Source organism: Mobula birostris, chromosome 7, assembly GCF_030028105.1.
Source record: "Mobula birostris isolate sMobBir1 chromosome 7, sMobBir1.hap1, whole genome shotgun sequence".
In the NCBI taxonomy this organism is placed as follows: domain Eukaryota; kingdom Metazoa; phylum Chordata; class Chondrichthyes; order Myliobatiformes; family Myliobatidae; genus Mobula; species Mobula birostris.
In genome coordinates, this window is record NC_092376.1 from 106,485,936 (window position 1) to 106,513,357 (window position 27,422).

Here is a 27,422-nt window from a genome sequence, read left to right on the forward strand (position 1 = left end):
CTGCACTCAGTGGCTACTTTATTAGGTACACCAATACATCTGCTCATTAATGCAAATATCTAATCAACTAATCATGTGATGGCAACTCAATGCATAAAAGCATGCAGACATGGTCAAGAGGTTGAGTTGTTGTTCAAACTTAATATCAGAGAAGGGGATGAAAAGTGATCTAAGTGACTTTGACGGTGGAATGATTGTCAGTGTCAGATGTGGTGGTTAGAGTACCTCAGAAACTGCTGATCTCCTGGGATCTTCATGCACAACAGTCTCTAGATTTTACAGAGAATGGTGCAAAAAACAAACAAAAAAATCCAATGAGCAACAGGTCTGTGGGTGAAGATGCTTTGTTAATGAGAGAGATCAGAAGAATGGTCAGAGTGGTTCAAGCGGACAAGAAGGCGACAGAAACTCAAATAACCATGTGTCACCACAGTGGTGTGTAGCAGAGCCTTCCTGAACACACATGTCAAACCGTGAAGTGAACGGGCTACAGCAGCAGAAGACCATGAACATACAAACAGGAAGGGAAGATGGCGACGCGATGGCATCTCTTATCTGTCAAGTAGGGGACCATGCACAATTCTGATTTGATGGAGATGGACGTGAGAGTACGGAGGAACACCTGGAAAACTTCTGAAATGTCCGCTTCGCTGCCGCTGCTACTGTGTGGTAACCAGAATCTCCGGAGCAGAAGGCCCCAAAATCCTTGCTTTGCTTGTTTCAGCGGCCGGGGCTAGGCCGAAGGCACTCGGTAGAGGATGGCACTCGGGAGGCTGTGTGGAGGGGCTGGTCGGAGGCTCGAAGTTTTTGGACGGACGGACTCAGTGTCGGCTGTGGTCTGCTGCTTCCAAGGTATCGGCAAGTTGACAGTGCCTGGAGGTTTATGGCAGGGAGTTTCTCCCTTTTGTCACCTGTTATCGAGGACTCAGGAGTCGATCGACTCGGGGACTTTTGACACTTTTTTTTTACTGTGCCCATGGTTTGTTCTTTATCAAGTTATGGTATTGCTTTGCACTGCTGTAACTATATGTTATAATTATGTGGTTCTGTCAGTGTTAGTCTTTGGTTTGTCCTGTTTTCTGTGCTATCACTCCGGAGAAACATTGTATCATTTCTTAATGCATGTATGCATTTCTAAATGACAATAAAAGAGGACTGAGTGTTCTCATAATCTAATCTAATCTAATGTGTGTACACTTATTTATGTGATTTATGGTCTCATAACTATGCATGTGATTTTGTGGTTATGGAAGGTGCTGCCTAATAAACCTAGGTGAGATTGCTCATAAGGTCAAAAGATTGAATATTTTAGGAGCAGGTCAAGGCCCTTTTCCAGAACAAAAGCGGGGATGATTAAAATAACCCACACCACCCAATGTAGTTTATGACATTCACTCATTATGACTGGGAATAATCAAGTTTAGTTTCAGTGTCAGGGCACAAGCAGCTTCATGTAATCTATCAGTGCTCACACTATCAGAACTCACTCTCAGGCATTTCTAGATGGGCAATACACACAGAATACTGAAGGAACTCAGCAAGTTAGGCAGCATCTATGGATGGGAATAAGTAGTTGATGGTTCGGCCGAGACCCTTCAAATAGGGCCGCTGACGGGCTTCCTTGCAAAATGTTGACTGTTAATACTCCTCCATAGATGCTGACTGACTTACTGAGTTCCAGCATTGGGGTTGTGTTGCTCAAGATTTTCAGCAAATGTCAAATCTCTTGTGTTTATTTTCAGACAGGTACTCCTGTCAGCAGGCATTTGTTAAATGATAATCCAATTTAGATCTATAATTTTCAGGAAGGGATGAGGATGGCAGTAACCTGCAAAGCACACACCCAGAAGTTAGAGGTAAGTACTGTCTGAATCTGACTGCAGTGCAAGATCACTCGATAAACTCACAAACAAAAACATATGACTTTAATGGAACGAATTCTTAGAAGCTGAATGTAATGAGCAACAATTACTATACTGCATGTTTAGTGCAATCACAGATGTGTTTCCCGTACTTAGTTTGACCCTTAAGATACCAGTACCTGTTAAATAAGGGGAATATCCTGCAGCATGATCTTAAATATTACAGCATGCTATAAAAACATGCTGCATCCTACACACTTACAATGCACAGCATCATATTGACTCCATTACAAGGTACAGCTTAATATTATGCACTTATTCAGATTGTCATTGCTTTGTATATTTGAGGCAGATCTTACCTCCCAAGGAGTCTCCTTTCTCTTTTCTGCGGCTTAGTTTGCTTGTGCTCTTCCACAACTTAGGTTCCAAGTTTCCTCCTTTTTTATCGTAGTTTTCCTGTCGAACACCACTGAAAGACTTCCCCGACTTCAGTTTCTGCTTCTGCTTTAGGACAACATTGTAGTCATCATCCTGCTTACTTTTTTTGTACACTTAGAAGTGAGAGTAATCAGATCCTTGTCAGGTATTCTTATTTGTGGTTAGTTCAACTGTTTACCACAAGTATTAGATTAAATAGGGCAGAACTTGCTCTGAGATTTGAGATTTTGGCATGCGACCAAGAAGAAATATTGTGTTAATCAGAAATCACTTTAAGCTGGTGGACATTTGGGAGTGTTCTATAGTTAACATTACAATTACAGTAATTTGACCCTAACCATCACACAAATTTCAGTACTTAACACACCAGTAGGATTTAAATCTAAAATTAATGCCAATTTAAAGACATAATAATCAACAACAGCCAATTATTTCCTCTCTAGGAACATTAGTCAGAAAGTCAAATTTCTTGAAGTCAGAAATTTCAAGTTTTAGATCTTAAATGATTTAATAAAATACTTTTTCTTCATCTCTATCTATTCCTCTCTCTCTCTCTCTCTCTCTCTCTCTCTCTCTCTCGCGCTCTCTCTCTCTCTGTAACTGATCGGGCAATAATTCCCCCATTCGAGTTCCTCCTACCTCTGTTTATTTCATATGTGGAGGAAATACACAGTGTTACTAGTCTCCCATTGGCCTTCCTGCACACTACTAGTTTGCACTCATACCAAAAATGTCTCATGTGTATAAACGTTCCAGATAATGAGGGTTGACTTGAAATGCCCCCAATCAGCTCCTACTTCAAATCAAAGGCTTACTATTGCCAAGACCTAAGGTCCAGTGAAGTGCAAATTTAGTAGATCAAAACTAATACATATCACTCATAGGTTTAAAAGTTATTCTGATAAAAATTATGGTGCATCTAGTCAGTGTTCAATATGTTTTGGAAACTGTAGCTAAATTATTTCCTTTTTAGCATAACCAAGAAAGAGGCAACATTTTACAAGTAAAGCTAGATTTCTTTTTAGATGTTTCATACCAAAAGTAGTAGAGACTTAGAATTAACTGCAATAAAAGATACACAGATAGGCACTGTTGCACAAATCAAAGTAGCACAGGAGATGGGATGTTATGTTGAAGTTGTATAAGATGTTGGTGAGGCTTAATTTGGAGTATTTTGTGCAGTTTTGGTCAATTACCTTCAGGAAAGATATAAATAAGGTTGAAAGGGTACAGAGAAAAATTACAAGGATGTTACCAGGATTGAGTTATAAGAAAAGATTGAATAGGTTAGGATTCAATTCCTTGGAATGTAGAAGACCGAGGGGAGATTTGATAGAGGTATGCAAAATTATGAGAGGTATAGATAGGGTAAATGCAACTCCACTTTGTCTGCTAAGGTTGGGACTACAACTAGAGGTCATGAGTTAAGGTGCAATATATAAGGGGAACATGAAGAGAAACTTCTTCACTCAGAGGGTCATGCCAGTTTGCAATGAGCTGCCAGAATAAGTGGTGCATGTAAGCTCAATTTCAACATTTAAGAGAAGTTTGGATATGTACCTGGATGGTAGGGGTATGGAGGGCAATGGTCCCAGTGCAGGTCGATGGGAGTAGGCAGTTTAAGTGGTTGAGCATGGACTAGATGGGCCAAAGGGTCTATTACTGTGCTGTACTTTTTTTGACTCTATGATAACTAGATCCAGTAAGAGTGAGGCTGATAAAATGTCATTATAGGTGTGATTATTGAAGATGGATAAATGTACTGATCAATATTGTTGAATCAAGAGCAGAGTGGACACTCCCTGTTCCAATGTTAAATTGCTGGTACATTTTTAAAAATAACTTTCACTTTATTTGATCTGCTTGGACTACCTTCCACATAAAGATATTGAGTTACAGAGCTACCTGCTGCAATGTGAGCAGAATTTTAGACTGCCTCATCAGTGAGCAAGGCTGGTAGGCATTCAGCAATAATAAGACATTCTGGAACAGGATTAGTCTGTCACAAAAGTGTGATGTGTATTTAATAGCTCTGAGAGTAAAAGTTACTTTAAAGATTCTGTGGTTGTTTATACCTGCAGGAGTACATGATTGACCACAGAAATACTGTTTGCTTGTGGCTTCTGCTGAGGACTAAAAACACAAGAACACAAACAGGAACTGGTGTAGCCATTTTGCCTCTCAAATTGCTCCATCTTTCATTATGATTATGACTGATTTCTACTCATCTCTATTCCTCTTCTGTTCTAGTTTCCATAAACCCTCAATTCCTCCATCTTTAGCTACTTCCAGCATTAAATATATGCAGTAATCCGACCTCCACCACTCAAGGACAGAGAATTCCAAAAATCTACCACACTGTGAGAGAAAACAAAATCTACAATCCTCAGTTTTAAATGTCTTTTCTTTCTGGTACTTTATGTCCTAGCTCTGTCATCTTGTTCATGACTCAATAGAGGGAACACCAAACACAATGATTGGAGATAAGCTCAACTCTAGACTAATACATATCTCACACATGAGGATAGACCCTATTCCAGGCATGACATCACAGTTCATGTCAAATCCAAGGAGTTACCATTATGACTTCACCCTCTGTGCAATGGAATTTGAAAATTGGTATGTCCCTGTTGTGAGCTAAGAAGGTAGAACTGCAAAGGTTTTCTTTCAGTGAAGCAATTAAAGACATTGTAGGTCAAAGGTCATGACTTTCTGTACATTATCCCATGTTAGAAACCAGAACCTTACCTTCTTGGAGCTTTCCTGGTCAGGTTTTTGATCAAACAACTGACTTCCTTGCCGTGAGATCATACCAGGGAGAGGTCTACCCTCAACTTCTGCCAGCACACATTGCTGGTAAAGTGGGGACTTCACAAACCGGGTGTAGCTGTCAAATTTCATCAAGTTAAAGATCTGTGGAGAGATTTTCAGTTTGGTTTATTGTCATATACACCACGGTGAAATAAAATTCCTTGCTCACCGAGTAAACGGTATAATGGTAATAATAAATACAACAACAAATACAGTGACAAGTGCAAAAGAACAGAATGGAGCACAGCCCACTGCAGATGCTGCAATTAGGAGCAAAAAACTGTCCGCTGAGAAACTAAGCATCTGTGGAGGCTTGAGAATGGTCAAAAGTTCAGTGCTGATGCAGAATCTGGACTTGAAACATTGACCATCTGTTTGCATCCACAGATGCTGCTCGAACCAATGAGTCCTCCAGTACCTTGGTGTTTGCTGCAGAGAAGATTGATTCCTGGGGTGAAGAGACTTTCATAAAGAAAATATAAGCATTTGAGCTAATACTCACTAGTGTGTGGACATAGAAGTAATCTTATAGAAACAGAAAAAAATTCTGACAGGGTTAGCAAAGGTTTATTGATGTTAGATCAAATATTAAATTTAAATTTAATACTAATTTTGTGATCAAAGATTTTAAGTGATATAAGCCAAGGGCAATGTATTGAATTGGTTAACAGATGAGTCATTAATTCATTAAAAGATGAAAAACAGACTTTAGGGATTAAATAGTTTCCTCCCACTCTTTTGTCCCATGGCTCAGAGTACAGAAGATTTTGAATATTACCAGTGATAAGATAGTTCAGTTAAACGTAGAGTTGGAACAAACTGTGACTATCAGGAGATCTGATGGAACTGTTCAAAATCACCAGTAAAGGAGATTAACTGGATCTTATCTGATTGTTATTCATTGGACCACACAGTACAAACTGTGTGCTTGAATTTGATAGTGATTACATTCTAGAAGTGCTTCCAGAAACCTTGAGAAGAACAAGCAGTATAAATTAAAGATATTCAAAATACTCTTAACAACCGTTCAAGTTATGTGTGTAGCAAGCAGAGTTTTTCATACAAGTATCTCCTGAAGGTATTGGCTCTAAGATTGCAGATATGAGAGGCAACTTAATCTATTAATAGCTTGATATGTGGTCATACAGCAGAGTGAGATGAAGATGGGTAGATGGTACCTGAAGCTGTTGTGCCTTAAACATATCCGACCGGGGGTCATTAAGGATATCTTCCTCCAGCTGCGCTTGTCTGTCAATGTTGATAGGACAGAGGGAGCTACTGGACAGGTATGTGCTGTAAATCTCACCAGCAATCTGTGAAAGCTGAACACAGGACAAAAAGAATTAGGTCACAGCAATGCTATTCTGTATACCTACTGTATGTGGAAGCCAAACAAATAATAAGCAATTATTAATCAGAGAATAGTTTTCCCTCATTGTATCAAATTTTCTCTGACTGTATCAAGGCTAATTGCTTTAGTTAGTCAATGTGGTAACAAGTCATTCAAGTTATCAATCTTCACAGTAGGTCAAATAACATAGATGTCCAGAAAACTAAAATGAATCCAGGGAAGGATTCGGGTCTCACACACAAAATGCTGGAGGAACTCAGCAGGCCAGGCAGCATCTATGTAAAAGAGGACTGATGAAGGGTCTCATCCTGAAACATCGACTGTACTTTTTACCATAGGTGCTACCTGGCTTGCTGAGTTAAACATAGAAACATAGAAAACCTACAGCACAATACAGGCCTTTTGACTCACAATGCTGTGCCAAACATGTACTTACTTTAGAAATTACCTAGGGTTACCCATAGCCCTCTATTTTTCTAAGCTTCATGTACCTGTCCAGGAGTCTCTTAAAAGACCCAATTGTATTTGCCTCCACCACCATTGCCAGCAGCCCATTCCACGCACTCACCACACTCTGCTTTAAAAAAAACTTACCCCGGACATCTCCTCTGTACCTACTTGCAACCACCTTAAAACTGTGCCCTCTTGTGTTAGCCATTTCAGCCCTTGGAAAAAGCCTCTGACTATCCACATGATCAATGCCTCTCATCATCTTACACACCTCTATCAGGTCATCTCTCATCCTCCAACACTCCAATGAGAAAAGGCCAAATTCACATAGGGCATGCTCCCCAATCCAGGCAACATGCTTGTAAATCTCCTCTGCACCTTTTCTATAGTTTCCACATCCTTCCTGTAGTGGGGTGACCAGAATTGAGCACAGTAATCCAAGTGGGGCCTGACCAGTGTCCTATATAGCTGTAACAGTACCTTTTGGCTCTTGACCTCAATCCCATGGTTGATGAAGGCCAATGCTCCATATTCCTTTTTAACCACAGAGTCACCCTCCTTGAACTGCTGATGATGGTGTTGTCACTCTGTTATTCCTCAAGCATTTTGTGTGGGTTGCTTGGATATCCAGCATCTGCAGATTTTCTCTTGTTTGTGGAAGGTATCAGGTTTGATGCTTTTAAAACCAGAGATTTAAAAGGTAACCAGTATTTATCCTGATTCAGGAAATAGCCTGGATCAGAAATTCCTAGTTCCATTCCATTACTTAGGAAGCATTAGACACACGAATTAGAAAAATTTATTAGAAAAGAGAGACTTCAGATACTGGAAACCTGGAGCATCATATAACATTCTTCCAGTGCCTTTGAATGTTGCTTAGAAAATTATATGACTTTTTATCTAAAGATTATTATGAGTGGGTAGATGGGTAGTGGGTAGTGGCTCCATATGTCACTACTACAGGGCGTGACGACCCTGCCTTACACGAGTCCTGGGCTCAGCTGGCTCCGGCTGACAGTACCCGGTATGGGCCCCTATCCAGGGTTACGGATCCCACTGCCTTGTGGGTGTCTTCGGGAGAAGAGAAGGCTAAGGAGCAAACCCTACACAAGTCCGGAGTGGAGCCCCTAAGGCGGTTGGATGATGTATCACGTCACCTCCCGGCAGCTCCTGCAGCCAAGCTGATGCCAAATGTATCGCTTCGCATTCCTTTGGACCACATTCGCGAGGCCAAGAGGGGGATCTTGATGTCTGGGCAGCCCAATATCTCCATATTCATCGACCAGGTCTACGCCCCGGAGAGGTCACTCCGGTGCTGCTGCAAAGCAGCAAAACCAAATTGAGTCCTAAACCGGGCTCATCCATTGTCTACTTAGACAGACAGAGCCATTACTATTATGAGTGAGTTCCTGAAATATTCAGGGGCAAGGTGAGCGGCTTCTTGAGCAATGAGGTGATCGGAGAGCCTCATGCCCAGTTTCATGCTGTCTGAACTGAAGAGTTCCTAAAGCATTTTGTGTGCATTGCCCAAGTTTGTAATGCCTGAAAAACCAATTGAGTGTTTTGAGGTCACTAATGGAGTTGCTACAGGAGTACCTAAGTGTTGTTTATATCGTTTTGCAAAACATGTTTAATAAGGCTGCATACATAATTGGCAAAAGTGTTCTGACTTGAGTAGGCAGTTGGCTAGGCTGTAGGAGATAAGGAAACAATGATAATGGGTATAATTAAATGACAGAAAGGGACTCTTTGGGACAGTACTGAGGCTTCAACTCTTTTAGCTGAAAGAATAGAGAACCTTATATCCATTTGCTAATTATACCAAGTTAGGTGGTTTAGTAAATAGTGTTGATGAAAGCAGGAAAGTGTACTTAAAGCATGAAGCAGGTGGGCTAAACTGTGCCAAATAGAATTAACATGCAGAAGATTGATATTATCCACTTTGCACTTGAAAATGTTCAACCTGATGATTTTCTAAAAGGTAACAAACACAAATGGAAGCAGAGGGAGATTTAAGGTCCATAAAAAAGTTGACAATGAGAAAAATAAGATGACTTGAGAACTTTGCTTCTCAAAGCTCCCAATTACTAAAGTTTATCATTTCCATATTAGCATAGAAGGAGTTCATAGCAGCCTATCCAGTTTAAGCAGTTTCATAGAGCAATTCCCTTCCCTTAGTAATGTCCCATGTTACTTGTCTTCTCACACTGTCATCAACCTCCACAGGATTCTACCCAATTAACTCACTAACCCACACCTCCTGGTGATGTTGGAAGAAACCAGACCACCTGGAGGAAATTCATGAGAGCATGAAAACTCCACACAAAAGGGCAGTGGGTGTTAATGGTTTTTAGAGTTGCAAAGCAGCTACTCTGCTGTGATACCCACTCTAACCACTGGGTAAGTCTACGGCAGCCTAGTTGATGCAGATTGACTGTTTGAGTAGTCATTGTATTATATGAATATCAGGATACCACAGATCTACCCATGTAAAATATATTGAAACATACTATGATAGCATCATCCAAACTACAGCTGGGGATTGGCTTCAGACCAATGCAAAATATTTACAGATGTGGTTTCTAAAATGGGAGTAGGCAAGGGGAAGTGGATTTGACCTTGCTGTGCACCCCCTGACTTTGGGAACAGTGAACTGGTCCTCATAATTCAGGCCTGAACTCAAAGGCTGAGCACGTCTGTAGGCAGAGGCAGCCTTTACTCTAACCACAACTCAAGTCTCTGGAGAAGAGGAGGAAGCCGCAGTTGCAGCTTCAGGGAAACAAATGCAGCAAGCATGTACTTACCTGTTCCATGTCATCTTCTGGAATCTTCTGGAAACGTTCACAGGCTTGCCAAAACAATATGTTTTCTGCACTGAATTCCTTCTTTAAAAACTCCTGAGGTAAGATGAAACATATCAGTCACAGTAAAATGGGAAAGGTTCATGACCAGCACAATTTCACTTTGGAGATCCAGATAACCTGAGAGATAATCTCTTTAACATCATTCCCTTTTGAATCACAATCACTGGACAAATATCTTGCATTTAGTACCTACACCTTAAACATCATAAGGCGCTTCACAGTGGCATAATCGGTCATTAATGAACTTAACGCCAGATTCAAAAGTTACAATTTAAAGAGTGATTTATACTTCTGGATTGACAGCCTTATAGTGTAAGGAGGGATACAGATTCTATATCAAGCAAATAATAGGAACAACTCAATTCCAGAGTGCCATGTTTAGGCATCACCCTGTTAGATGAGGCAAGAATATTTACTGGGCATCATACCCAGGCCTCCATAAGATGGAATTCTGAACCACTTGCAGCAACATAATGCACAGATCAGAGAGTTTCTAATCAAGCTTAGAATCACTTCCAAATGTAACATCAGCTTAAGAGCAGTTCCGGAATGTCCTTAAATATTTATATTCTTTCAAAAATATGTTTTGAATAATACATTGAATTCTCTATTGGAGAATTTAAATGCAAGTATCTGTATAAATCTGGAAAAAATGTTTGTGACAATAATGAAGCAAGATTTTTGAAACACCTGTTGGATCACTAACATCATACAGGAAGGATATCTGTCACTTTCATTTGTCCTGGCCTACATTTGACTTCCTACCCACAAGAAATGGCTGACACTTAAATGGCCTCTAAAGTGGTCTAAGAAGCCACAATACCTTGCCAGCAACATCCAGTTCTTACAGCTAATATATTAAAAAAAACACATTCTCAGAGGAAAAACTGTTGACAATAAATTCCAATTTCATTCATGTGTGGAATTATTCATCACAGACCCAATATTCAAAGTACATTTATTATCAAAGTATGTATACATTATATAACACTGAGATTTGTCTCCTTACAGGAGCCTATAAAACAAAGAAGCCCAATAGAGCCCATTAAAATAAGACCATTGAACATACAATGTGCAGGAAAAAAACAAATCATTCAAACAATAAAAGTAAGAAAACAACATCAGACTGAAGTTCACAGAAGTGAGTCCACAGCCACAAAGGCAGTCATCACTACAGGTAATCCAGGAGCCTTTTAGTTGCAGGCCATGGTGCAGAGTCAAGTAAACGTCATGGAGCATCGAGCTGAACTAGCTCATCCTTCTCCTCTAACTCTGACATCCTGACCTTTTCAATCTAGTCCAGCAACTAAATTGGCCAGACCTCAAGTCGTTCCTTGCTCTCAGATCCGGGCCCTTCTGTTTCGATACTCTCTCAGGCCCGGGTCCTTCTGCCTTGATTTGGCCTATACTTTGATAAAACACCCCCATATAATTTCCTAAATCATTAATATTGTTAATAGCTGAGGCCCCAGCATTGATCCCTGTTACAACTTGTCTCCATGAAAATGATCCACTTCTCTGCACTGTTTACTGTCAATTAACCAATCCTTTATCAACACTGATATATTAATCTCAATACTTTGCCCCCTTACCTCGACCTGCAACCTATAATGAGACACCTAACAAATGCCTTCTGAAAGTCCAAATACACACTATCCACTAGGGTTCCCCATTATCTGCTCACCCCAGAGAATGCCACTAAATTTGCTGGACACCACTTCTCTTTCATAGACTGATGTTGACTCTGACTAATAATTTCATGAGTTTATAGGTGTCCCAATAATATCTTCTTCACAATAGAGTCCAGCACCTCCACACTTGCAGGTAATGGCTGACGAAAATAGTAGTTTTCTCATTTCATTCCTCCTTTTTTGAAGATATTATATTTACAGTTTCTAATTTGGTTTGAACGTATGGAAGTGTTGCTGGAGTGCGTGGGTCTTGGGCAAGGTTTAACTGAAGTGATTTGTGGCTTGGACTCTGTAGTTCATGTTATGATGTGTTTCTGGTCGCTCCTTTTTCTGTTGCTATTTTGTGTGATTTTGATTGGGTCGCAGCAAAGAAACAGTGCTGGGTTGGGCTGAACTGAACTGTGCTGAATATGCCTGAACACTTTTAATGACCTTGTCATTTGGTGTTTTGTATTCTATGTTTTTCACTCTTTTTTTTTGCTGTTTGCACGTTTTGTTTTTTTTTGCGTGTTGGGGGTTTGATGTTTTTCTTTGAATGGGTTGCATGATTTTTTTTGTTTCACGGTTGTCTGTGGGAAGACGAATCTCAGGGTTGTATACTGCATACATACTTTGATAATTAATGGATCTTCAATCTTTGAAGATCACAACCAATGCATCTATTAACATTGCAGCCACTTTTTTTGCCTGAAACACAGCATCCAATCCAGAAGATTCGCTTTGATCAGTACATTTTCTCAAGGGTTGGAAATCCTAAAGCTGTAGATTGAAAGAATACTTCAGAAATAAAAAGTAACCGGTCACAATATAAAAGTATGTTCCCTGCTCCAGATCCGGTGATCAGGTCCTCAAATAAGGACTGGCATTTAGAACAGAGATAAGAATAACTTCCTCTACCTGAGATGTCAGTGATTGTTTGGAATTCTTTATCCAAGGACTCTGTCATGGAGTACATTCAGGACAGAGATCAGTTAGATGTTTAGATGTTAAGGGAAACAAGTGAAACAGCTAGGATCATGGTGATAACAAGATACAACACAAAAACAAGTCCATCAAGTGCTTGCCTACCTCCAATCACCCATTTTTCCACATTAATCCAGAACTTTTATTCCTCCTCCCCCCCCCCATTCTTATCAACTCTCCCAGCTTCTACCACTCACCTAGACAATCGGGCCATTCACACTGGCCAATTAACCTAATAACCCACATATCCTCAGAAAGTAATGGGGAACCGGAGAATCTATAGCAAACCAAGAAACTGACAGAAAGCCATAACTGAATGGGAAGTAACTGTGATTAACTGGTTAGCCTCTTCATGTGTCTATTTATCTCTGCTTTCAAAATTTTCTTCCTTGTATAATATATGCTCTTCTTATGAATGTTGTGTTCCTGATGCTACAGTGCCTATAAAAATTATTAACTCCCCTTGGAAGTTTCCATGTTTTATTGCTTTACAATATTGAATCACAGTGGATTTAATTATTTTTTTTTGATACTGATCAACAAAAAAAGACACTTTAATGTCAAAGTGAAAATAGATCTCTACAAAGTGATCTAAATTAATTACAAATATAAAATGCACAATAATTGATTGCATAAGTATTCATCCCCTTTAATAGGTAGGTGGCATTCGTTAGTCTCGCAAGACCATGGATCTGCGCCTGGAAAGTCTTGCTTCAGTCTGTGTTGGTAGAGCAGCGTCTTTTGTGGCTGTAGAGGCCCACACGGGAGTGACAGTCTCGGCTGCAGCCACTGCACTTGAAGGTGCTGTCCTCCAGTGTTGTCCTGGTGCTATTTTTCCGACGGATGTGCTTTTCCTCAGCAGCAAGCCTCAGCTTCTCCTCTCCTCTTTTTAGACCTCTGCATAGTTCCAGCCTCCAGCGAGAGCAATTGCTTGCGATGTCCTCCCACCTCTCGACGTTCATGTTCAGTGACTTCATGTCTCTCTTGCAGACATCTTTGAAGCGAAGACGGGTCCGCCCTTGCGCTCTCTTGCCGGAGGCCACTTCCCCATACAGCAGGTCTTTTGGGATACTCCCGTCTGACATGCGGTGTACGTGGCCCAGCCAGCGGAGACGGCGTTGTTGGAACAGGGTGAAGAGGCTGGGTATCTGGGCGCGGGCCAGGACCTCATTGTTGGTGACTCGGTCAATCCATTTGATGTCCAGGATGCGCCTCAGGCTGCGAAGGTGGAAGGCGTTGAGACGCCGCTCTTGTCTGGAGTAGAGGCTCCAGGTCTCACTGCCGTAAAGCAGTGTGCTGAGGACACAGGCCCTGTAGACTGCAACCTTGGTGTGTGTCATCAGCTTTCTGTTCTCCCAGACTCTCTTTGTCAGCTTAATATGACACACCAAATCATCACTGGTGTAGCCAATTGGTTTTAGAAGTCACGTATTTATTTAAATGGAGATCACTATGTGCAGTCAAGTCAATGTTTCAATTGATTGTAGTAAAAATACACCTGTATCTGGAAGATCCAACTGCAGGTGAGTCAGTATCCTGGCAAAAACTACACCATGGAGACAAAAGAACTCTCCAAGTAACTGCACGAAAAGATTATTGCAAAGCACAAATCAGGAGATGGATACAAGAAAATTTCCAAGTCACTGAATATCTCTTGGAGTATAGTTAAGTCAATCATCAAGAAATGGAAAGAATATAGCACAGCTGCAAATCTGCCTAGAGCAGGCCGTACTCATAAACTGAGTGACCATGCAAGAAGGGGACTAGTGAGGGAGGCCACCAAGAGACCTCTGATAAGTCTGCAGGAGTTACAAGCTTCAGTGGCTGAACTGTGCATACCACAGCTGTTGCCCAAGTGCTTCATCAGTCGCAAATTTATGGGAGAGTAACAAAGAGAAAATCACTGTTGGAAAAAAAACTCACATGAAATCTTGGCTAGAATTTGCCAGAAGGCATGTGGAAGTCTTTGAAGTCAACTGAAAGAAGTTTCAATAGTTTGATGAAACCAAAATTGAGCCTTTTTGGTCATCAGTCTAAACGGTATGTTTGACGTAATCCAAATACCACACATCATCAAAAACACAGCATTCCTATCGTGAAGCATGGTGGTGGCTGCATCATGCTTTGGTAATGCTTCACTGCAGCAGACCCTGGAAGGCTTGTGAAGGTGGAGGGTAAAATGAATGCAGCAAAATGCAGGGAAATCCTGAAGGAAAACCTGATGCAGTCGGCAAGAGAACTGTGACTATGGAGAAAATTTGTTTCCAGCAAGACAATGACTACAAGCATACAGTAAAAGCTACTGCCCTGAAGTAGAAGTGGCCAGGTCAGATTCCAGACCTCAATCCAATTGAGAATTTGTGGCTGGGCTTGAAAAGGGGTGTTCACTTATGATCCCCATGCAATCTGACAGAGCTTGAGCAGTTTTGTCAAGAAGAATGGGGAAAATTAGCAGTGTCCAGCTTTGCAAAGCTGATACTGTCTACACAGACCGAAGGCTGAAATTGCTGCCAAAAGCGCATCTACTAAATACTGACTTGAATGGGGAGACTATTTATGCAATCAATTATTTGTTGTTTTATATTTGTAATTAATCTAAATCACTTCGTAGTGTCTGTCAAGCTGCTGTATGTAAGATTTTCATTGCACCTGTGTATACGTACACTTGTGTACAAGACAAATTACTGGGCTTTAGGATTTAACTCACTAAATATCACCGAGTCTAAAATCAAGAATGACTCATTTTTATTTTCATCACTTAGAGAAACGAAAACTCCTGTGGTTATTTGAAGAACTCTAAAGCAAGACAGTGACATAAGATACAAAGATGCTGGACTCTGGAAAAGGGATACACTGCAGGAGGAACTCAACATGGCTGGTAGCAGCGGTGGAAAGAAACGGACTCTCGGTGTTTTGGGTTGAGACCCATCATTTGGGCTATAAAGCAAATAGACAATGAACCAAAGAAGGTTTTATTCAGACGTTTGACCATAAGCATAGTCAAAGATTGAGCAATACAGTGAAAGGATGGTCACTGAGAAAGCTGGTGTGTTGGATTCAGGCTAAAGTGACATCTTCATTCCAGAAAGGTGGTAGAGATTATTGAGCGACTGGAATCAAAGGAAGATTATACCCCTTTCACAGATATGAGGGGTTTGGTAGAAAAATAGTCAATATCCAAGGGGACAAAATGAGAGCTGTTTCAGTGTAGTGAATGGATTAACTAACAGAGATGTGTGATTTATTTGGAAAAGGAATAAAAAAACAATTTAGCTGAACAACTGTGTTGATATTTGCGTAAAATGTCCATAAGCTCCTCCCAACTGTTGGATGCAATGATGGGAAACAGGAAGTGATAAGGAGCTAGACATCAGAGCAAAGAATTCAAAATAATCCTTGCATTCCAGAAAGTCCCATAGTATAAATTCTGTCTGGCAGGTGAGTGTCAGGTAGTTAATAATGAAGGTTGGTGAATACTTACTGTGAAGTACTCCACACCAACAGGGTCCTGCAGAAGCCGTTCAAAGGAAACTGCCCAGCTGGCCACTGAGCTCTCAGAGCAGAACGTCCTCCCCTGAACACTGGGCAAACTGACATTGCTGTTCAAACTCTGGTCACTTCCCCGTCCTTCCACCTCATTGATGTGCAGCTCTGTGGGAAATGATTTATATTATTGTCTTTGGATTTATAATCTTGAAGTTCAACAAGAAGAAAAGTTATTAAAAAACACCTTTGGCTTGAATTACCATTTGCTGAAAGTATAAGATAAATTATCTAACAGATCCAGAAACATTGAATTAGGAGAGGGACATTCAGTCCCTCTGTGTGTTCTACTCTATAATAATCTGAACCTTAACTGGACTTGCTTGAACCTATTACATAGAACTATATTAATCTCATTTTTATAAATTGGTCAGTAGTCACAATCTGCTTACTTTTTCCAAGCTGAAGGTTAGGGGTCACACTGACTAATGGCAGCATTCATTAAAGGGATTCTACTAGGAATTACATTAAAAGCTAAAAGAATTTATTTTTTTCCCAATGGTGTAAACTCTTAGGGTACTATCACCTTACTTAACGACCAACCAAGAAGCTTCAAGCCCCCAGGGATTCACCACAGCAGGGTGCTTTGTTCCAAGTGCTAATGGCATGGGTGGCCAAAAGTGCAGTCAGTAGATTTCTTTTCTCAGAGTTTCAATGACTCAGGTTTACTCCTGACCTCTGGTGCCTTGGAATTTGCTCATTCTCCCAATGACTATGTGACAATCTGGTTGCTCCAATTTCTTCCCATATCCCAAGGATATGTGAGTTGGTAGGTTCATGGGTCATGATCAATTGCCCCTCAGTGAGTGGCTGACTCTGGGAAAGTTGATGGGAGAATAAAATGGAATTAGTGTAGAGGGTGTTTGATAGTTAGTGTGGACTGTGGAATGAATGACCTGTTTCAATACTGTACATCTCTGGGAATCTAGAAAACATTTATTTAAGTCTGGCTGTCCACCATGGAAGTTGGATCTTGGAAGCACTTTGGAGCATTGAACTTGAATGCATGTCAGGAATCTATGCTGTTTGCATGCAGTAATGTACATAATGTGTGCAGTTTAATGGGCGCTATTATCAATCCCACAGGAATGGAGAAGAGGATGTTGTCCATGGACAAATCCCTTATTATGTGATGGTATTGGGTTTGCTGACCACCAAGTTCTAAACTCAAATGAAGGCTTTAAGCTTTATCGGATATAAATAGCAAGAGTACTCTCACTAAATGGAGATTATACTGTAACAACCCAATCTTCAAAAGCTAGTTCACTTCCTTTTTTATTCTCCATGGTGAGTTTAACTGCCAATACCCACTATTGAGCGGTGGGTCCCCTCTCCCTAACAAGGCAAATATACTTCCAGCTAACAAAGCAGTTTAAAACAAAGTTCATTTATTTACAGTGATACACATTTAAATCCAAGCAACACTCTTAAAACACATTTAAAATGCAGAGGATTTCTATCTTATCTTAAATCATTATAAAACATTGAAATTACAAACTATTTCTAAAACTCAAAGCACTTCTTAAAAACATAGCATTTCTGAAACATAAAAGATAATGCACAAAGCACAAAGCGTTTCATAAACATAAAGGGCAGTGCACAAAGCACAAAAGATTTCTTAAACTCAATGGATTTCCAAATCACAGGTACATTCCAATAAACTAAAAAGACATACCACAATGCATACAACGAATCGTCCATTGTAGAAACCAAAGCTGGAGGAATGGATTCTTTTTCACCCCATGTTTCTATCATGTTTCTTGATATTCTTTATTCCATTCCTAATGAGCCTGAACTGCTCACTGTATCTACTGTATACCCTTTTCCACCGAATTGGATGACTAGGCACACGTATGATATTTCCTCAGATATCCTTTTAACTCAAATGGTCTAAAAAACATTTCTGGAGATACAGACCTCAGCTTAATGTTCACAGTTCACAATTAATACTGTTAAGCTAACTTTCTTGAGTATATAAAACCTTGCAACTATAAACATACCAGTTAATGATATGATAAATGATATTATCCATCTATACTGCAAGCTTCTTGTTGTGACTGTGAACCAAGTCACCAGGAAACACTGAAGCTGGTGATATACGAGTCCTTATTCAGCACACAAACAAGCATCATATTTGAGACACATTTAGAAGAGGAGGCCTGCCTGACCCCAATATTACATGACATTTTTATATGTCAAAGATCAAAGGTAATAGCAGGACAATTCCATAGTTACAATGTATCTAAAATGCATCCTTTGAATGACATACAATTTTCAAATATTTCCAACATTCTAGACACCCAAAATGAATGTTAATCCTCATCGTCTGCCCAGCTGCATTCATGCATATGCAGACATCTTAGGTGAGCAACCCCAGTCTCCAGTTCCAGTTAGACCATTGTTCTGAGCTGCATTTTAAATTCAATCTGCAATCCACTTTCTAGTCTAAAGACTGGTTGCTGCTGAAATTAATATTTGCTAGGTACCCTAACTCCAGAATACGCCCTACACTTCCTTGTACTAGTAATTTAAGAGTCAGCTTCTCTGTTTGAAACAACCCAAATTAACCAATCTATCTTGAACAATAAAGTAGGTACAGTGGCTATCATCTGCTTCTTGTAGACAGAGCACCTTCAAAGCCGCTCTATAGAGATATTTTGTCTTAACCAAGCTGATTACGGCTTTCCATTTACATGTTAAGAACTGGAGGCTAAATCTCATTTATGACTAGTAGTTAAATAAACTCTTAGCTGGAAGCTTACTTAAATCTGTTTATGCTCTTATATGTGAAAAGAAAAAGATTGGTTAAGACAAATGTAGGTCCCCTACAGACAGAAACAGGTGAATTGATTATGGGGAGCAAGGACATGGCAGACCAATTGAATAACTACTTTGGTTCTGTCTTCACCAGGGAGGACATAAATAATCTTCTGGAAATAGTAGGGGACAGAGGGTCCAGTGAGATGGAGGAACTGAGGGAAATACATGTTAGTAGGGAAGTGGTGTTAGGTAAATTGAAGGGATTAAAGGCAGATAAATCCCCAGGGCCAGATGGTCTGCAACCCAGAGTGCTTAAAGAAGTAGCCCAAGAAATAGTGGATGCATTAGTGACAATTTTTCAAAACTCTTTAGATTCTGGACTAGTTCCTGAGGATTGGAGGGTAGCTAATGTAACCCCACTTTTTAAAAAAGGAGGGAGAGAGAAACCGGGGAATTATAGACCAGTTAGCCTAACATCGGTGGTGGGGAAAATGCTAGAGTCAGTTATCAAAGATGTGATAACAGCACATTTGGAAAGCGGTGAAATCATCGGACAAAGTCAGCATGGATCTGTGAAAGGAAAATCATGTCTGACGAATCTCATAGAATGTTTTGAGGATGTAACTAGTAGAGTGGATAGGGGAGAACCAGTGGATGTGGTATATTTGGGTTTTCAAAAGGCTTTTGACAAGGTCCCACACAGGAGATTAGTGTGCAAACTTAAAGCACACGGTATTGGGGGTATGGTATTGATGTGGATAGAGAATTGGTTGGCAGACAGGATGCAAAGAGTGGGAATAAACGGGACCTTTTCAGAATGGCAGGCAGTGACTAGTGGGGTACCGCAAGGCTCAGTGCTGGGACCCCAGTTGTTTACAATATATATTAATGACTTAGATGAGGGAATTAAATGCAGCATCTCCAAGTTTGCGGATGACGTGAAGCTGGGCGGCAGTGTTAGCTGTGAGGAGGATGCTAAGAGGATGCAGGGTGACTTGGATAGGTTAGGTGAGTGGGCAAATTCATGGCAGATGCAATTTAATGTGGATAAATGTGAGGTTATCCACAATGGTGGCAAAAACGGGAAAACAGATTATTATTTGAATGGTGGCCGATTAGGAAAAGGGGAGGTGCAACGAGACCTTGGTGTCATTATACACCAGTCATTGAAAGTGGGCATGCAGGTACAGCAGGCGGTGAAAAAGGCAAATGGTATGCTGGCATTCATAGCAAGAGGATTCGAGTACAGGAGCAGGGAGGTACTACTGAAGTTGTACAAGGCCTTGGTGAAACCACACCTGGAGTATTGTGTGCAGATTTGGTCCCCTAATCTGAGGAAAGACATTCTTGCCATAGAGGAAGTACAAAGAAGGTTCACCAGATTGATTCCTGGGATGGCAGGACTTTCATATGATGAAAGACTGGATCGACTAGGCTTATATTCGTTGGAATTTAGAAGATTGAGGGGGAGGATCTCATTGAAACGTATAAAATCCTAAAGGGATTGGACAGGCTAGATGCAGGAAGATTGTTCCCAATGTTGGGGAAGTCCAGAACGAGGGTCACAGTTTGAGGATAAAGGGGAAGCCTTTTAGGTCCGAGATTAGGTAAAACTTCTTCACACAGAGAGTGGTGAATCTGTGGAATTCTCTGCCACAGGAAACAGTTGAGGCCAGTTCATTGGCTATATTTAGGAGGGAGTTAGATATGGCCCTTGTGGCTAAGGGGATCAGTGGGTATGGAGGGAAGGCTGGTACAGGGTTCTGAGTTGGATGATCAGCCATGATCATACTGAATGGCGGTGCAGGCTCGAAGGGCCAAATGGCCTACTCCTGCACCTATTTTCTATGTTTCTACGTTTCTTATGTGTGGCAGCTGTGTTTTGAAAACAAGCTTAGCAAACAATATCACAACTAAAGGACAGGGCAGAAGTTTCACGGATATCCACAATAAGACATTTACTTCAGGCACATAGAGATATACAGTTAGGTAAGAAAGGTTGGCCTTCCCAGTAACACTCACATCAGCAGCTAAGTTCAATGCCATTCTAATTACATTTGATATTGTGATCCTCCACTGTTTTACTTCAGCAGCTGATGGGCCAAGGCTCGGTATACAATGCTGCCACAGTTATGTAATATTTGGCACAAAATACGCTGAGTCATTATGATCCTCACAAAGGAGAAGAGAATTTCACTCAGAGAACATAAAGTGCTCTGTTGAAGACTAAGCATTACAACGAGAATTATGTCTAATATGAGATAAAGAGCTGTGTGTTCCTCCCCAGCATCAGAAAAGGCATTCACCAAGGACCTAGAGCTTCCTCTCAAAAAAGAATTGGGAGTTTTCAAGCGCAAAATGCTGGATGAACTCAGCAGGTAACGGAGGTGACCTGTTACAGCTGTGGCCAGGCCATAGTTGGAGGCAGTGTCCTAAAAAGGGAGGAAGGAGTCAAAGTCACCCACCAAAACAGGCAAAATCACAACAGTCTGACTTGACTGCTGACCATATCATAGAATTGGTAAGGCCTGCATCCAGGTCAATCAAACAGCTGGTGGCAGCCTCGACTGGCAGTACTGGTCACCCACAGATATATAGAAGAGGTTTATTAGGGGGCCAGCAATGTGAAATGTTAGTGGGCACAGGATTGTTAGTATGGATAACTGATCTACCCTTGCCCATGAGTCAGCCTCAGTTATTTGAGTTTCCCTAGTGGGAAAGTTTGCTAGTGCTACACAAGGGTGGCAGAGGGGTGGGTGGCTGTTTAAACCAGAGTTGCAGGGGGATGGGAACCAGAGAACCAGAATGGATAGCGGAGACACATGTTGTTAAAACTTCAAAGTCAGGAATCAAAAAGTAGAACATGGTATGACTAATGTCCTGAGTTGCATATATTTCAATGCACAAAGTATTGTAGTAAAGGCAGATGAGCTCAGGGCATGGATCAACATAAAGAATTAGAATATTGTAGTCATTAGTGAGACTTGGCTGCGGGGGGGGGCAGGACTGGCAGCTCAATATTCTTGGGTTCAGTTGTGTTATACGTGACAGAGAGGGAAGGATTAAAGGGGGAGGGGTGACATTTCTATTCAGGGAAAATGTTAGGACAGACTAAAGAACTCACCTGGTGAGGCCTTATGGGTGGAAGAGGAATAAGAAAGGTGTGACCATGTTAATGGAGCTATAAGACCACCCAACAGTCTGCGGGATTTAAAGGAACAAATTTGTAGAGAGAATGCAGACTGTTGCAAGAAACACAAGGTTGTTATCGTAGATGATTTTAACTTTCCACATATTGACTGGGAATCCCATACTGTAAATGGACTAGATAGGATAGAGTTTGTCAAATGTGTTTTGGAAAGTTTCCTTAATCAGTACATAGAAGTCACAGTGAGACAGTGCGTGATACTTGATGAGGTATTAGGAAATGAGACAAGGCAGTTGACGGAAGTTTGTGTTGGGGAAGACTTTGCATTTAGTGATCATAATGCCATTAATTTCAAAGTAAATAGGGAAAAAGGAAGGTCTGGTCTGCGAGATCAGATTCTAAATTGGAGAAGGGCCAACTTTGATGTATCAGATAGGATCAGGCAAGTGTTGATTATTGGGACAGGCTGCTTCCTGGCAAAGGTGTACTTGGTAAGTGGGAGGCCTTTAAAAGTGAAATTTTGAGAGTACAAAGCTTGTAAATGCCTCTTAGAATAAAAAATAAAGAAAACAGGTTTAGGGAACCTTGGTTTTCAAGAGATATTGAGGCCCTGGTTAAGAAGATAAAAGGGAGATGCACAGCAGATATAGCAAGTAGGAACAAATGAGGTACTTATGGAGTATAAGGAGTGCAAGAGAACACTTAAGAAAGAAATCAAGAGGGCTAAAAGAAGGCGCGAGGTTGCTCTAGCAGACAAGGTGAATGAGAGTCCTAAGGGATTCTACAGAAATTTTTGGAGCAAAAGGATTGCAAAGGACAAAAGTTCTCCTCTGGAAGATCAGAATGGTAATCTATGAATGAAGCAAAGTACATCTGTACTTACTCAGGAAATGAACACAGAGTCTACAGAAGGGAGGCAATGTAGCAACAAGGTCATGGACCCTATACAGATTACAGAGGAGAAGGTGTTTGCTGTCTTAAGGCAAATGAGGGTGGATAAATCCATGGGGCCTGACAAGTGTGTTCTCCTGTGAGACACAAGTGCAGAAACTACAGAGGCTTTAGCAGAGATACTTAAAATCATCCTTAGCCACAGGTGAGGTACCAAAGGATTGGAGAACAGCTAATAGTGTTCTGTTATTTGAGAAAGGCTATAAAAATAAGCCAGGAAATTATAGGCCAGTGAGTCTCACATCAATAATGGGAAAGTTACATTAATTTATTCTTTGGGACCGGATATATAAGTATTTGGATAGATTAAGATTAAGTATTTAGATTAAGGATAGACAGCATGGCTTTGAGCATGGTAAGTCATGCCTAACCAATTTTATAAAGTTTTTTAAGGATGTTACCAGGAAAGTTAATGATGGCAAGATAGTGGATGTTATCTACATGGACTATAGCAGAGTCTTTGGCAAAGTTCCACATGGGAATTTGGTCAAGAAGTTTCAGTTGCTTGGCATGCTAAATGAGGTAGTAAATTGGATTTGATAATGGATTCATGGGAGAAGCTAGAGAGAGATAGCAGATGGTTGTTTCTCTGACTGGAGGTCTGTGATTAGTGGAGAGCTGCAGGAATCAGTGTTGGCTCCGTTCCTTGCCATCTATATCAATGATCTGAATGATAATATGGTTAACTGGATCCGCAAATCTGTGGATAACACCAAGATTGGGGCTGTAGTGGACAGCAAAGAAGATTATCAGAGGTTGCAGCAGGATCCAGACCAGCTGGAAAAATGGGCTGAAAAACGGCAGATGAAGTTTAATGCCAACAAGTGCGAGGTGGTGCACTTCAGGAGGACCAACCTGGGTAGGTCTTACACAGTGAACAGTAGGGCACTGAGGAGTTGTGGTAGAACAAAGGGCTCTGGGAATACAGGTTCATAATTCATCGAAAGTGCTGGCACAGGTAGATAGAGTGGTAAGGAAAGCTTTTGGCACATTGGCCTTCATAAATGAGAGTACTGAGTACAGGAGATTGGTTGTTATGTTGAAGTTTTATAAGACGTTGGTGAGGCCTAATTTTGAGTATTGTGTTCAACTTTGGTCACCTTCCTACAGAAAAGATGTAAATACGATTAAAAAAGTACAGAGAAAATTTACAAGGATGTTGCTGAGTCTGGAGGACCCGTGTTGTAAGGAAAGACTGAATAGGTTATGACTTTATTCCCATGAACATAGAAGACTGAGGGGTGATTTTATAGAGGTATAGAAAATTATGAGGGGTATCGATAGGGTAAATGCAAGCAGGCTTTTTCAATTGAGGTTGGGTGGGACTACAACTAGCAGTTATATATATCTTATATGTGCTATCCTCCAAGAAGACCACAACCTGTTTAGAAGCATGTGTGCCTCAACAACCTGGAGAGCTATGTTGACTGGAATCAAGGATTCATGCTTTGGCTCTTCCTAGGGTCACCCATGCCAAACAGGCAAAAGGGTAGAGGTCAGACTAAGAGTGGTCCACTGGTTCTCCAGGTTTGAGGATTTGGCTGAGGGGTAACAACCATGACCGGTAAAACAAAATTGTTCTGGAAGCAGCAATGAAGAATCCTTCTACACCTGAGTGTGACGGTATTCCTGAGTCTCCAGCTGGGGCTTGCATGACTGACAATTTTGAAAACTGAGAGAACGCTACTGACATGATGAAGCACCACCAGAGGTGAAGGACCTTCATTGCTGCCCTAATCGCCAGTGGTGTACTGAGCAATCAAAAAGTTAAATGTGCTATGGGTGCTTTGTGCTGTGTATGACTGTTGGTACTGTGTTTTGCACATGGAAGAACTTTTAGAAGTTGTGTAGCTGCCTGCAGAGGTAGCAGCAATTAAAGTAAAGACACTTTAGAAACAGAAGAGTTAGGAGCAAAAAGGAATGAGTGTGCACATCATGGGGTAAAGCGAGAAAAAGAAGAACATAGGACAACAGAAATTGCAAGAAGGGAGGAAGAAACTACTGGAGCCAATTTAGTAAGGCTGTATAGAAATGTGAAGAACAATTGTAACCAGGTTAATACATTGAGCGATCCAGCAAAACAGCAGCAATATATTGCTGATCAGAGAGCATGAGGGAGAGAAGATGGTTGTCCACCTCCAACAGGTAGGCAACCAAGTCACAGTAGGGAGCAGCCTGAAAAGACAGGTTTCACTTCCAGGTGGCTAGTACCACAGGTGGTGCTCTGACAACTGACTCTTGTGTTTGTGTATAAACCCGGCAAGGCAGCCAGTGGAAACAGTGGACTCAGGATAAACTGTATGAATCACCTTCTTGCCTCCCTCACAGACAGAACAAGGGATCAAATTCACCCAGCAACAATGTCATTACATAGAATCACCAGCTAATGATCTTTCTGGAGTCAAGTGAATATAGTCGATATTAGTTCAAACAAGAACCTGTCTTCGGTTCTTATTAGAAATGTAAATAAATTCAGGAAGTTTGCAATTAGCCTTCAGTTTTATTATACATTGCAAACAGTAAGTTGAAGTTAAAAGCACAGACTGCTCCACAGACTAAGAGATTGCATATACAAGAGCCAAACATTAAAACAATGGGGTTATGTTAATTGACTTGCATCAAACCAGCCAACATGGGCACCATAATTTGCACCATTGTGACTGAGTTCAAGCTGGCAGACCAGACAGATGTTGTCACTTAGCATATCAAACACAGTCACAGATATAGGCATTCAATAGTGTCTGTGTACATATGAAATTTGTGTACTCAGAGACAGCCCTGACAACATTCATTTTGGGTGTCAGGGATTTTTGCCCCAAAAGCTTTTAGACTGTTTGTGTGAATTATTTTGTGACAAAGGTGTTTGAATATTCAGAGGTGTCTGAGTAATCTGTCAATCCAAAATATTGAAGGAAACAATGCCATTGTAACTATTGAAATTTGTATTAAATCACCTACTGTTACCTTTGAACTTAAGTGTATAAAAATGTGATGTACCTTTGGGTTTGTGAGCCTCTAGAATGATGCCTGCTTGGTGTGCCAAATATAGACGTTTACATCACCAGCTTCAGTGTCTCTCCAATGACTTTGTTGACAGTCATAACAGGCATGTCATTTAAAATTTTGATAAACCTCTATGGATGCACAGTGGAGAACATCCTGACTGGCTTCATCATAACCCAGTATAGAAACACTAGTGCCCGTGAACAGAAACTGCACAAAGAATTGTGGATACAGCCCTCCCTACCACTGAACACATCTACAGGAGTGCGACAAGAAAGCAGCATCCATCATCAAGGACCCCCACCATCCACAACATCCAGTCCATGCATTCTTCTGGCTGTTGTCTTCAGAAAGAAGGTAGGGAATATTAGGTCCCACACCACCAGGTTCAGGAACATTTATTACCCTTCAACCATTCGGCTTCTCAACCATTGTAGCTAATTTCATTCACCTCTACACTGAACTGATTCCACTTTAAAGGACTCTATCACTCATGTTCTCCATAACATTTATTACTATTATTTCAAACAAGGGAAGATATGCAGATGCTGGAAATCCAAGTGCAACCCAAGTTAATTAAACCCAAAGATGTAATGTTAGAAAGCTCCACCTGTGGAGGGATGAGACGAGGTTTACCAATTTTTTTCTAAAAAAGGAGAACTTTGAAGGGTAAAAAGCTATGAGAGAATGTGGCGTGGCTGATGTGTGTGCAGACAGGCGAGAGAAACACAGCAAACTATTAGAAACTAAAGATATAAACTGTTAAAAGTAGAATTATTAGTGAGTATCTCTATCCTACTTGCTTGAAAACCTCAGGGTAAAATCTCTGGAGGAGAGATGATATCGATAAAGGATCTATTGAAGTTATGGCTATAATGAGCAGCAGCTGTAATGAGACAATATCAGCATAGACGAGTGTCCAAGATCTCTACCATGTAACCGGAAATTAGTTCTGTTGAGTTACACCAAGGGATTTGATGAGTTAAAACTTTTACTCTTCTGAGTTTATAAATTTGTGTGTGAAATATGTTCAGTAGTGTAATGGAGAAGTGATTGGAAATGGCAATGTGATATTGTGTTATTTTGAAATAGAAAATACAATGTGTATAAAAACTTACAGAATGTAATTCTGTTGTATACGGGTCAGGTTTTTTTTGTGTAAGTTTTGTGAATCAGTTTTCTGAGGATGATCAACTATTTCATCCAACAAAACAAGAAACAAGATGGCGAGCCACCCAAGATCGAAGAGCTAGCGCGGGAACAAAATGTTTAATGACATAGAGGATTTAATACAGTTGGGTGTATAAGTTTATTTTCATTCGAAGAATCTAAATTTGATTTTCTGCAAGAACTGATTATTTTTACAAAGACTTTTGATAAGTTACTGAAAGAGATTTACTTTGTTATTTTGGAGAATTGTGAAAGCAATTAAGCTGGGTGTGTATATATATATATTTGAATTTGCAGACATACTGAATACTGACTGGAATTTCAAATTGTTCTTATGTAAATATTCTGTATATATTGATTTTTATAAGCAAAACTTGCCTCTAGAAGTGTGTGTTTTCTACACATTGCCTCCTTCCA

General features: G+C 40.6%; 1 protein-coding gene and 1 long non-coding RNA gene across 6 annotated transcripts in view; one reads left to right on the forward strand and one right to left on the reverse strand.

Moving 5' to 3' along the window:
- LOC140200356 (uncharacterized) overlaps nt 1-15,700 on the forward strand; it is a 70,820-nt gene extending 55,120 nt beyond the window's left edge. Inside the window, exons 2-3 of the long non-coding RNA XR_011886606.1 lie at nt 1,806-1,856; nt 15,193-15,700. This is a non-coding gene — a long non-coding RNA (uncharacterized lncRNA). The remainder of the gene's footprint in view (nt 1-1,805; nt 1,857-15,192) is intronic.
- The window catches only part of LOC140200355 (regulator of G-protein signaling 14-like), a 145,675-nt gene that overhangs the window by 38,049 nt on the left and 80,204 nt on the right, over nt 1-27,422 (reverse strand). For 4 of the 5 annotated variants that reach the window (XM_072263566.1, XM_072263564.1, XM_072263568.1 and 1 more), the window contains 5 exons: nt 15,912-16,081; nt 9,717-9,809; nt 6,290-6,433; nt 5,049-5,213; nt 2,222-2,366 (listed from right to left, as the gene is read on the reverse strand). In XM_072263566.1, the coding sequence (XP_072119667.1) occupies nt 2,222-2,366; nt 5,049-5,213; nt 6,290-6,433; nt 9,717-9,809; nt 15,912-16,081 (717 nt within the window). The remainder of the gene's footprint in view (nt 1-2,221; nt 2,367-5,048; nt 5,214-6,289; nt 6,434-9,716; nt 9,810-15,911; nt 16,082-27,422) is intronic. The other variant, XM_072263565.1, reaches the window with a different exon arrangement.